At 42.2% G+C, this 12,913-nt stretch overlaps 1 protein-coding gene across 5 annotated transcripts in view; it reads right to left on the reverse strand.

The window, feature by feature from the left end:
* Nucleotides 1-12,913, reverse strand: part of kif13a (kinesin family member 13A) — a 319,880-nt gene that overhangs the window by 133,763 nt on the left and 173,204 nt on the right. For all 5 annotated transcript variants that reach the window (XM_078241905.1, XM_078241898.1, XM_078241903.1 and 2 more), the window contains exon 7: nt 3,074-3,161. In XM_078241905.1, coding sequence (XP_078098031.1) covers nt 3,074-3,161 — 88 coding nt within the window. The remainder of the gene's footprint in view (nt 1-3,073; nt 3,162-12,913) is intronic.

A 12,913-nucleotide genomic window follows, 5' to 3' on the forward strand; every position in this document is an offset into this window, starting at 1 on the left:
ACAAACCTTTTCTCCCACACCAGTCTTTCAGCCAAGTATTCATCTCCCTAATTTTATCTACCTAATTCCAATTTGCACGTGGCGCAGATAATTATCCAGAGATTATAACCTTGGCAGTTCTGTGGTTTAATTTAATGCCTAGCTCCTCAAACTCTTTATTTTCTTTTAGATTTTTATTAACCTTATCACAAACTCCTGTACCATTTTAAGCCTTCAGAAAATACACCTTGACTACTTACCAGATATAAACCCAAAAACTCAGCTCCTCCCTTACAGAACAACATCCTTCCTTTTCCAACTCTTATCAACGTAATCCTGCATTGTCTTCTTCCACATGTGCTTATCTAGCTTCCCCTATTCCCCTCAATTAATCTTTCTTGGAGTGGTTTCCACATTCTTAACATTCTCTGGGTAAAGAGGTTTTTTTTTCTGACTTCCCTTTTTCATTTCTTGATGACTATCTCACATTGATGACTTCTAATTTTGCCTTTCCCCAGAGATGGAAACTCATATCACTGTGTATGCGGTTAAAAAAAACAATATTTTAAACATCTATTAGGTCACCCCTTTTTAAGAGAAAAGAGTCCAAACCTATTCATCTTTCCTGGTGGGTATAACAGCCCGATTCTGGTCACACCTTGTAAATCTTTTTTGCATCACTTCTGTATCTTCTACATAATATGATGATCAGAAATAAGAACATAAGAACTAGGAGCAGGAGTAGGCCATCTGGCCCCTCGAGACTGCTCCGCCATTCAATAAAATCATGGCTGATCTTTTCATGCACTCAGCTCCACTTACCCGCCCGCTCACCATAACCCTTAATTCCTTTAGTGTTCAAAGATTTATCTATCCTTGCCTTAAAAACATTCAATGGGATGGCCTCAACTGCTTCAATGGGCAGGGAATTCCACAGATTCACAACCCTTTGTGTGAAGAAGTTCCTCCTCAATTCAGTCTTAAATCTGTTTCCCCTTATTTTGAGGCTATGCCCCCTAGTTTTAGTTTCACCCACCAGTGGAAACAACTTCCCTGCTTCTATCTTATCTATTCCCTTCATAATCTTATATGTTTCTATAAGATCTCCCCTCATTCTCCTGAATTCCAATGAGTATAGCCCCAGTCTACTCAGTCTCTCCTCATAAGCCAGCCCTCTCAACTCCGGAATCAAACTAGTGAATCTCCTCTGCACCCCCTCCAGTGCCAGTATATCCTTTCTCAAGTAAGGAGACCAAAACTGTACACAGTACTCCAGGTGTGGCCTCACCAGCACCTTATACAACTGCAACATAATCTCTGCACAGCAGCATGCTGCAATTTTTTACCATTTAAATAATAGTCCATTTTGCTGTTATTCCTACCAAAATGGATGACCTCACATTTACCAATCATAGAAATCATAGAAACCCTACAGTGCAGAAGGAGGCCATTCGGCCCATCGAGTCTGCACCGACCACAATCCCACCCAGGCCCTACCCCTACCCTCACATTGTACTCCACCAACATTGTACTCCATCTGCTGGACCCTCACCCACTCACTTAGATTATCTATATCCCTTTGCAGACTTTCAGCGTGTACATGTAATTTCAAGCATGACCCAACCTAAGGTTTGATACAAGTATAGCATAGCTTCTCTACTTTTCAAATCTACGGCCTGAATTTTCAGGATGGTACCAGCTCAGTGACCGCATTCTGAAGAGTCGGTGGGGAATACATCCCTGCCAACTCAAGCAGCCCAATGCCATATTACACTTCAATGACCATTGATTGGTGTAAGGCGGGACTTCTGCCGCTCATTTTGGAGGAAGCCCCACCTTGGCGAACTGCCAGCCAATCAATACCGAAAGAGGCAGATAAGTGGCAGAGGTCACAGGGCAGGGAGGATAGGGAACATCCGAGAGGTCATGGTTGGGGGGTGATTGATTAGGGCCTCAGGGGATAGGCTGGGGTGGTCCAGAGGTCGCCAGTCCTCAAAGGGAGGCCACCTCCAGTCAGAAGGGGGCTTCAGATGGAGGCACCCACTCACATCCCATCCAAGATCAAACATTTTATTTTTGCATCCCCGCCGTACGTGCGTGCAAACACACGCACGCGCACACACACACAGCCAGCCCAAAAATTAAGGCTGGGTGGAAATGGCTTGTAAATGGCTCTGAGTACACCAGATTGAAGCTTAAAAATATGCCCTCTGTCTCTGGAAGTAAGAACGATGTTTGGTTGACTTTTGTTATTGACTGATTGAATTGCTTCACAACTTTTGATGATCTGTATATTTGTAGTCCCAAATCCATTTGCTCCTCAACCCACTTAGATATTCATTTTCCAAGTAATATGCAAATCTCCTTATTTTTCTTATGAAAACAGAATTCCTCACACTTGCCTATGCTAAAATTCATTTATAAATGATACATCAAGATACAAACAATGGCAGCACAGTGGTTGGCACTGCTGCCTCACAGTGTCAGGGACCCGGGTTCATTCTGGCCATGGGTGACTGCGTCTGTGTGGAGTTTGCATGTTCTCCCCGTGTCGGTGTGCTTCGGTCTTATCCCACAATCCAAAGGTTAATTGGATAGCCATGCTAAATTGCCCCTTAGTGTCCAAAGATGTGAAGGTTGGATGGATTAGCCATAGTAAATGTATAAGGTTAATGGGGATAGGGTGGGGGGAAAAGGGCCTTGGTAAGGTACTCCGTCAGAGAGAATCAGTGCAGATTCGATGGGCCGAATGGCCTCCTTCTGCATTGTAGGGAGTCTATGATTCTATTCTTTAAGTAAACATTCGATATTAAGACAAAAAGCTCAAAAGGATTTTCCGAAACTACAGAAGTTTTTGAATCTCGATTTTTAGGTGATTAGCTGGTTGCACAGAGCCAATTATTTGCACTGAAAATCAGAGTAGCTGAGGTGCAACTGAGATCCTTCCTTCAAATATTTACAAACCATAAAGGGAGCACGAGGTAGGAATGTGGCTTTTTGAAGAAAAAAGCAGAAATGCTGATGCTATTCAAAGTTACACGTGAATCAGTTAATATTCAGGCCAAAAAGTGTAATGTTCAATGCACATACTTACTTCAAAACAAGTAACAGCCAGCTGTGACAAGCCATCTACATAGGGGCCCAACACTTTATGCTCTCTGACTTTCAGGGTGTGTCGGCTCCTAAGAAAGAAAATTATTTTAAAGTAGTTAACATGCTAAAATATTGATTCCATTTCTATGCAAGAACAATGTAGAAATTAGAGGCAAATAATTGTTTTGGAACATTTATACACAAGTATCAAGCTTTGGCAACTATTTCAAACAGCTTTCACAACTGTTCCTACTTGACAACATTTCCTCCCCAAATCAATGATTATGCTCAAGTTCATTCATTTATACTTTTCAATGGAAAAAGGACAAAATCAGGCATGAAATTTCCAGTAAAAGTTGTGAATCCTCCGTAAATAAAAGCAGAATTTAATCTGATCAGTCGCCATTAAGCAATTGCCTTATTTGAGATGAAAGCAAAATACTGCGGATGCTGGAATCTGAAAAAAAAAACAGAAAATGCTGGAAAATCACAGCAGGTCTAACAGCATCTATGGAGACAAAATAGAGGCAACGTTTCAAGTCGAGATAACCCTTCGCCAGAGCGGGTCATCTAGACTCGAAACATTGGCTCTTTTCTCTCCCTACAGATGCTGTCAGACCTGCTGAGATTTTCCAGCATTATCTGTTTTTCTGCCTTATTTGAGCATCAGATTCAACTTATTTTTTCCGCAATGCTTCATTCTGAGGAACAAGGGGAGAAATGGTGGTTTGAAAGACCTCGAACTGACTTCACAAAACTAAAAACTAGAAGCTTTTAACAACTCAAAGTTTGCCAAGTAAAATTTGGGCACCACATTATGGAAAACAGAAAAGAGATAAAGTGGCTAGCACACTTCGGTGGATGCTTCAGTGATCAACTGATTACTGGATGCAACTGTGAAGTCAAATGTACTTCAAACAGAGAACCTAAAAGTGAGACGCTCTATAAATTTTAAAAAAAGGTGGGTGTGTGTTGGTAGGTGAAATTTTGAGAACATCTCAGGTTGAATGATGATTAAAATAGTACGAGACTATGTGAAAGATGGTTATCACTGGATAGTCAACCAGAGATCTATATGGATGCCCAGCACATTTAACACTCCTGATGCACCCAAGGTTCAGCCCAAAAATTCCTGTAATTGGCCAACTAACAGCACCCATGTCCATTTAATGTTGGTGATACTTGACGGCACGTCAAGAGGTGGCATGGTGACACAGTGGATAGCAATGCTGCCTCACAGCACCAGCAACACGGGTTCGATTCCTGGCTTGGGTCACTGTCTGTGTGGAGTTTGCACATTCTCCCTGTGTCTGCATGGGTTTCCTCCGGATGCTCCAGTTTCCTCCCAGAGTTCAAAGATGTGTGGGTTGGGTTGATTGGCCATGATAAATTGATCCTTAGTGTCAAGGGGGATTAGTTAGGGTAAATGCATGGGGTTGTGGGGACAGGGCCTGGGTGGGATTGTGATCAGTGCAGACTCGATGGGACAAATGGTCTCCTTCTGCACCGTATGATTCTATGATTCTGTTCTATGATTCTATTGATCATTCAAGCTGCTAAATGTGCACAATGGAAAAGGTGATGTTAGAATCTAACTGGTGACAACTTTGATTGGATGTAATGTGAAATGGAAACAAGGTGTAAGGGTCAGCTGACCCAGTAAAACATGGAACCAATTACAGAGTGATATAGTCAGCTGACCAGCTGATTCACTACAAATAAGGAACTACGTAGAATTGTGAGCAGCTTGGAGTGGCCCAGGGTGAGGCCCCAAGTTTGGAGTAATGATGTTTCTTTATTGAACCCATTCTTTGATTTATAAGTTGGAGTAAGTTTTGTTGTACTTTCATTAGCTGCATTTTGAAGAGTTCCTTCTGAAGAAACAGGTGAGACACCCTTCACAGGGCATTTAGGGATTCAGTGAACTCTGTGGGTGGGATTTTACGGCTTTGCTCGATCCAAAACCGTGAAATCCTGCCCAAGGGCAACAGACCTTCCCATTGTCTGCCCATCGCCCGCTTCAATTTCTGTGGCGGGCGGGGCGGTAAGATTCGAGCCTGTATGAGCATAATCAATCAGATTGAAGGATTCTGAAATTAACTATGCAAGGTCTGAACAAAGAATTGCAAATCAGAATGGCGAGTTCAGTTATTTAAAATGAAAAACAGGAAAGAAAGTTTGAGGAAGAGTGGGACAGGAAGAAAAGTTTTAAAATATTCCAGTTAAGCATCTTAAACAACAATTAAATCTTCAAGAAATTAGACATTAAATTTGTAATTGTTCATTTTCAGTGCCAGAGAGATTGCCTAGCAGTAATTAGTACTGACCACACCAATAAAAGAGTACTTAGACTCAAAATGGCTTAATTTTGTGGCAAGTTTACTTCACATCTACCGTGCAAGTACAGCACTTCAAGTCGGTCAATACATTTGAATGGCAAGGCAAACAACACAATGCTGATTTTGCAGAGTTAATGGCAAATCAACGCAACAGTAAATTCTTGATTTCCATGTGTAATCACACAACTGTCCTTGCCTGAAGTTGTTGCAGCATTGTATCTAAATAAGGATGGGTGCCATTAGCCTCATCATTATTTTGACTGAAACTTTTGGGCCTGTGTGCATGTTAAAGAAACTTATCTTAGTTGATTTTGGCTGGTCCAGCTATATCAAATCAAATGAATTTGTACTTAGCCACACTATAGAACATCTGCATTCCTCTATCAGGAATGATTATTTCCTCTCAAAATATTTAGTAACCACCCACGCACTAATAATGATTGTAGCTCAACTTAAAAGCGTAACTGGATATAACAAAGCTCCAATCATTACGTCGGAGTGATTTCACTGCAGTAATAATATGGCTATAAAGAAATTGCACTTATTTGTAAATACTTCAAAAGAACAATTAAATTACTAGACCAGATATGAAACTTTCAATATGAACAAACACCCTGCATATATAAATTCTAAGGTCACTGCTTCCATCAGCATCTCAGGATCGCTTCAAAATGAACAGTTTCACAAGTCTATAGTTCAAACAGCAATTTTCACTCTATATTGTGCTTTCATGTCATCCGATGCGCACAATAACTACCAAGCCCAAAATTGAGCAATTTGCCAAAAATAAGCAGACTTCCTCTATAATTGACACAGAGAAAGCATAAGGAAGGCAGCAAAAAAAAAAATCATATTTCCACAATGAAACAGCAATGATGTCGGAACTCATGCATGAGTCTAGATTACAAGGCTCAAATGTTACATTTGAGTAAACATTTCTCCCTTCCCAAACAGGAAAAGCAAACCAAATCCAATTTTTTTTTGGAAAGCTGCTTTGACATTTCTACCCTATTTGTAATGTCTTAATTCAGCAAACTAATTCAGTTTGCAACATCAAACAGTATGCAGCCATCATGTTCTCAGTCAACCTCATAATGACTGGGCTCAACTCAAGCAAACTTTGAGCAGAACAATACTTGTCCTTACTTGCAAACTAAGTAAATGCAAATCATGATGAACAAAAAAAACTGGGGCAGCAGTGACTATAAAAGTTTCCTTGTTACAATGGTAAATCAATTGAAGTTTAGTGTGGTTTCATGGGATGATCTACTTTAAACCAGGGTCAGAGTGGAGTATGGAATTTACCACTGAACTCAAGTGAGAACTGAGAATTCAATTTACCAATATAAATAAGACCATCAAATGTCTTGCTAAGATCCAGAAGGTATTGGAAATGTTAGCCACCATTGTTTGGCATAAAGGGGGAGGGGGGAAGAGAAAGAAAAATGGGGCAGATTCTAGCTTCCATGCACACCTAAGTCATTCAGAATGGTTATAATCTGCAATGTATACGACCCAATAAATGTCGCCACAGGAACACCTACATTTTGGAAGATCACAAATTTCTGGCCTTTTTGCCTCACATCTGGAAAGTCATCAGCTAACAAAGATAATTAACAGTAGAAGAAAGAGATACTGCCAGCATCATAGCCCACATGTGTCATTTCAACTACTTCCGGATTGAGCAATTGGATCCACTATATGCCCAATGGGGGGATATTCCCATTGATATTTTAATGAGATACCATCATCCCAAAAAAGCACCATCTATTTTACAGAAAAGCAGAGCTCAGCAGCCAGTGCACTTCCAAATTCAATGTGAAATACCTTAAGTAATTTCAACCTCTGTTCATCAACACAAATTTCTCCTATTCAAAGATTTCACTCCAGTCTCAGATCAAAAGAAAAGTATTTGTAAGACAAATTCTGTCCTATGGGTGAGGTCTGCACAGCATGCAGACTCATGGTTTTCTTCAGGCAACGGCCATGTACCAAATTTGATAACAACTCTACATTATTAAATAATTCGGCTATCACTAAACTTTACCTGTCTATTACAAACAAGTTTCTAGATTTATCATATTTCTTAAGCTGTACTATTTCATTCACCTCAGAGGCTTGAGCAGAAAATCTAGATTGACATTTATTGCAGTACTGAGGGTTTGCTGCAATATTGGAAGTGCCGTTTTTTAGAAGAGACGTTAAATAGAGGACCTGTCTGCCCTTTTAAATGAATGTAGGAGATTCTACAGCACTATTTCAGAGAAGAACAAAGAACAGTACAGCACAGGAAACAGGCCCTTCAGCCCCCCAAGCCTGTGCCGCTCATTGGTCCAACTAGACCATTCGTTTGTATTCCTCCATTCCCAGACTGCTCGTGTGACTATCCAGGTAAGTCTTAAACGATGCCAGCGTGTCTGCCTCCACCACCCTACTTGGCAGCGCATTCCAGGCCCCCACCACTCTGTGCAAAAAGCGACCCTCTGATATCTGAGTTATACCTCGCCCCTCTCACCTTGAGCCCGTGACCCCTCGTGATCGTCACCTCCGACCTGGGAAAAAGCTTCCCACTGTTCACCCTATCTATACCCTTCATAATTTTGTACACCTCTATTAGGTCTCCCCTCATTCTCCGTCTTTCCAGGGAGAACAACCCCAGTTTACCCAATCTCTCCTCATAGCCAAGACCCTCCATACCAGGCAACATCCTGGTAAACCTTCTCTGCACTCTCTGTAAAGCCTCCACGTCCTTCTGGTAGTGCGGCGACCAGAACTGGACGCAGTACTCCAAATGTGGCCTAACCAACGTTCTATACAGCTGCAACATCAGACCCCAGCTTTTATACTCTATACCCCGTCCTATAAAGGCAAGCATACCATATGCCTTCTTCACCACCTTCTCCACCTGTGCTGCCACCTTCAAGGAATTGTGGACTAGGTCCCTGTGTTTCTATACTCTTGATGGCTCTGCCATTTATTGTATAATTCCCCCCTACATTAGTTCTTCCAAAATGCATTACTTCGCATTTATCTGGATTAAATTCCATTTGCCATTTCTCCGTCCAATTTTCCAGCCTACCTATATCCTGCTGTATTGTCTGACAATGTTCATCGCTATCCACAAGTCCAGCCATCTTCGTGTCATCCGCAAACTTGCTGATAACACCAGTTACACCTTCTTCCAAATCATTTATATATATCACAAATAGCAGAGGTCCCAGTACAGAATACAGAGCCCTGCGGAACACCACTGGCCGCAGACCTCCAGCCGGAAAAAGACCCTTCAACTGCTACCCTCTGTCTCCTGTGGCCAAGCCAGTTCTCTACCCATCTAGCCACCTCTCCTTGTATCCCATGAGCCTTAACCTTCTTAACCAACCTGCCATGAGGGACTTTGTCAAATGCCTTACTGAAATCCATATAGACAACATCCACGGCCCTTCCTTTGTCAGCCGTTTTTGTCACTTCCTCAAAAAACTCCACCAAATTTGTACGGTACGACCTCCCTCTTACAAAACCATGCTGTCTGTCACTAATGAGATTGTTCCGTTCTAAATGCGCACACATCCTGTCTCTAAGAATCCTCTCCAACGACTTCCCTACCACGGACGTCAAGCTCACTGGCCTATAATTACCCGGGTTATCCCTGCTACCCTTCTTAAAAAAAAGGAGCCCTTCTTGGTGACCTGGCCATTAATTAGCTATCAACCAATATCTTTCTGGTCATTATCAATTGGCTGTTTACATTGGGAGTTTTTGTTTCATGGTGTACTATATGTATTTCTTGATACGCAAGGTTGGATTTAACCTGGGTCCCTGGTGCTGCGAGACAGCAGTGCTAACCACTGTACCACCCACTTGACACAGAGAAGGCATAAGGAAGGCAGCAAAAAAAAAAAAAATCATATTTCCACAATAAAATCAAAATTGTGTAGATAAGGTTGGAAGGATGGCACTTGCCAGGAGTGACAAAGCCTTAATTCTACATGCAACAATGCTGGGTCTCACTTGGGAAACTTGCCATATTTCATTCCTCAGCATCAATAACCTCCTCCTTCATTAGTATGACAGGTTAAAAAAATACAACTCAGCTCAGAGTTATTTTTGTACAGGATTGTACATTTAGAATGGGTGGCACAGTGGTTAGCATGGCTGCCTCACAGCGCCAGGGACTCAGGTTTAAATCCAGCCTTGCGTGTCTGGCTGTGTGGAGTTTGCACATTCTCCGCGTGTCAGTGTGGGTTTCCTCCGGGTGCACCAGTTTCCTCCCACAGTCCAAATATGTGCAGGTCAGGTTGATTGGCCATGCTAAATTGCCCCTTGTATTAGGGGATCAGCAGAGTAAATACATGGGGTTACAGGGATAGGGCCTGGGTGGAAGTTTTGTCTGTGCAGCCTTGATAAAGGAGAGCCAGTGGACGTGATTTATTTAGATTTCCAGAAGGCCTTTGACGAGGTGCCGCATAGGAGACTGTTAAATAAATTAAGCGCCCATGGTGTTAAAGGTAAGATCCTGGCATGGATAGAGGATTGGTTGACTGGCAGAAGGCAGAGAGTGGGGATAAAGGGGTCTTTCTCAGGATGGCAGCTGGTGACTAGTGGTGTGCCTCAGGGGTCAGTGCTGGGACCACAACTTTTCACAATATACATTAACGATTTGGAGGAAGGAACTGAAGGCACTGTTGCTAAGTTTGCAGATGATACAAAGATATGTAGAGGGACAGGTAGTATTGAGAAGCAGGGGGGCTGCAGAAGGACTTGGACAGGTTAGGAGAGTGGGCAAAGAAGTGGCAGATAGAATATAATGTGGAAAAGTGTGAGGCTATGCACTTTGGAAGGAGGAATGGAGGCATGGACTATTTTCTAAATCATAGAAATCATAGAAACCCTACAGTGCAGAAGGAGGCCATTCGGCCCATCGAGTCTGCACCGACCACAATCCCACCCAGGCCCTACCCCCACATATTTACCCGCTAATCCCTCTAACCTACGCATCTCAGGGGCAATTTTAACCTGGCCAATCAACCTAACCCGCACATCTTTGGACTGTGGGAGGAAACCGGAGCACCCGGAGGAAACCCACGCAAACACGAGGAGAATGTGCAAACTCCACACAGACAGTGACCCAAGCCGGGAATCGAACTCGGGACCCTGGAGCTGTGAAGCAGCAGTACTAATGGGAAAATGCTTAGGAAATCAGAAACACAAAGTGACTTGGGAGTCATTGTTCAAGATTCTCTTAAGGTTAACGTGCAGGTTCAGTTGGCAGTTAGGAAGGCAAATGCAATGTTAGCAGTCATGCCGAGAGGGCTAAAATACAAGGGCAGGGATGTACTTCTGAGGCTGTATAAGGCTCTGGTCAAAACCCATTTGGAGTATTGTGAGCAGTTTTGGGCCCCATATCTAAGGAAGGATGTGCGGGCCTTGGAAATGGTCCAGAGGAGGTTCACAAGAATGATCCCTGGAATGAAGAGCTTGTCATATGAGGAACGGTTGAGGACTCTAGGTCTGTACTCGTTGGAGTTTAGAAGGGTGAGGGGAGGATCTTATTGAAACTTACAGAATACTGCAAGGCCTGGATAGAGTGGACGTGGAGAGGATGTTTCCACTAGTAGGAAAAACTAGAACCAAAGGCACAACCTCAGGCTAAAGGGACAATCCTTTAAAACAGAGATGAGGAGGAATTACTTCAGCCAGAGAATGGTGCATCTGTGGAACTGTTTGCCGCAGAAGGCTGTGGAGGCCAGGCCATTGAGTGTCTTTAAGACAGAGATAGATAGGTTCTTGATTAATAAGGGGACTCAGTGGTTATGGGGAAAAGGCAGGAGAATGGGGATGAGAAGAAAAAAAATCAGCCATGATTGAATGGCGGAGCAGACTCGATGGGCTGAGTGGCCTAATTCTGCTCCTATGTCTTATGGGCTTATGATGGCCAAATGATCTCGTCCTGTACTGGAGGGATTCTATGAAAGGATATTACTGTGGGCAAATTGACTGCCACATTTCCTACATTACAAGTGCAACAATGTTCAAAAGTACTCAATTGGCTGCAAAAGGTTCTGTGAACTTCCAAGGTCAAGAAAATTGTACTATATGTATTTCTTGACATGCAGTCATGCAAGGTCGGATTTAAACCTGGGTCCCTGTCGCTGTGAAGCAGCAGTGCTAACCACTGTGCCACCCACTTGACACAGAGAAGGCATAAGGAAAGCAGCAAAAAAAAAAATCATATTTCCACAATAAAATCAAAATTGTGTAGATAAGGTTGAAGAATGGCACTTGTAAGGAGTGACAAAGCCTTAATTCTACATGCAACAATGCTGGGTCTTACTTGGGAAACTTGCCATATTTCATTCCTCAGCATCAACAACCTCCTCCTTCGTTAGTATGACAGGTTAAAAAATACAACTCGGCTCAGAGTTATTTTTGTACTGATTGTACATGCACCAAATGTAGAAATGCACAAACCTCAATTCTGTGATGATAGTTTGGGAAAGTCAGGGAATAAACTCATGTTAAAACCATTAAATAGCTTAAATAAACAAACTGCAAAGCAAATATGACTACTATATACAGCCCCACATACTATATTCTCACACAAACATCTATAAATAAATGCTCTGCATTAATAACCACCCCATCCCCGAGTTTAAAGGGTTAATATCACAATCACCAGTCAATCCCAGAACACTGCAGCCCATATCATTATTTGGCCCCCACACTTTCCTAAGCTTCTCAGTCATTCTGTTACCTAGTATGTTAATTTCAATATTCAATTATAGGAAGGAGGCTTTGGAGAAGGTGCAGAAAAGGTTTACCAGGACGCTGCCTGGATTAGAGGAGAGGCCAGACAAACTAGGATTGTTTTCTCTGGAGCAGCAGAGGCTGAGGGGAGACCTGATAGAAGTCAAGAGATAACTTTATTGTAATACTCATCTCCTATTTTAGACCTTTGCAAATATCATTTATTTCTTCAATACTGTACGTCTCAACTACAAGATGCAACCTTTTGCAATTTCCATCTAATTCTGCGCATATTCTTCTCGGTTTTAAAATTATCGCCTATTCCATGACACCTTTGGATTTCTCATTGCATAACCATAGACAGGCATCAAATCTTGCCTTAACCTATAAGCGAAAATAGTTTCAGTTTCTCAGTAATAAAAAACAGAAAATGCTGCAAATACTCTGGCAGCATCTGTGAAGAGAGAAACAGAGCAAACGTTTCAGTTTGTGACTGGTTTTGATGAAAAGTCAAAGATCTGAAACTGTTACTCTGTTGATCTCTCCACAGATGTTGCCAGACCGGCTGAGTATTAACAGCATCTCTGCTTTCAAAACATTGCAAAAGAGTTCCAGCATCCATAGTATTTTACTTCTGTACCAGTTTCTCCTGTACTTGTTTTATAAGTCTCTCCTGCTTGGTATGGACTTGGCAAGACTTTCTGCATCATCTTCCTATCCACCCTTCTTAACAGAATCAGGTGTCAAAACTAGTCAAT

This window comes from Mustelus asterias, chromosome 2 (assembly GCF_964213995.1).
Source record: "Mustelus asterias chromosome 2, sMusAst1.hap1.1, whole genome shotgun sequence".
In the NCBI taxonomy this organism is placed as follows: domain Eukaryota; kingdom Metazoa; phylum Chordata; class Chondrichthyes; order Carcharhiniformes; family Triakidae; genus Mustelus; species Mustelus asterias.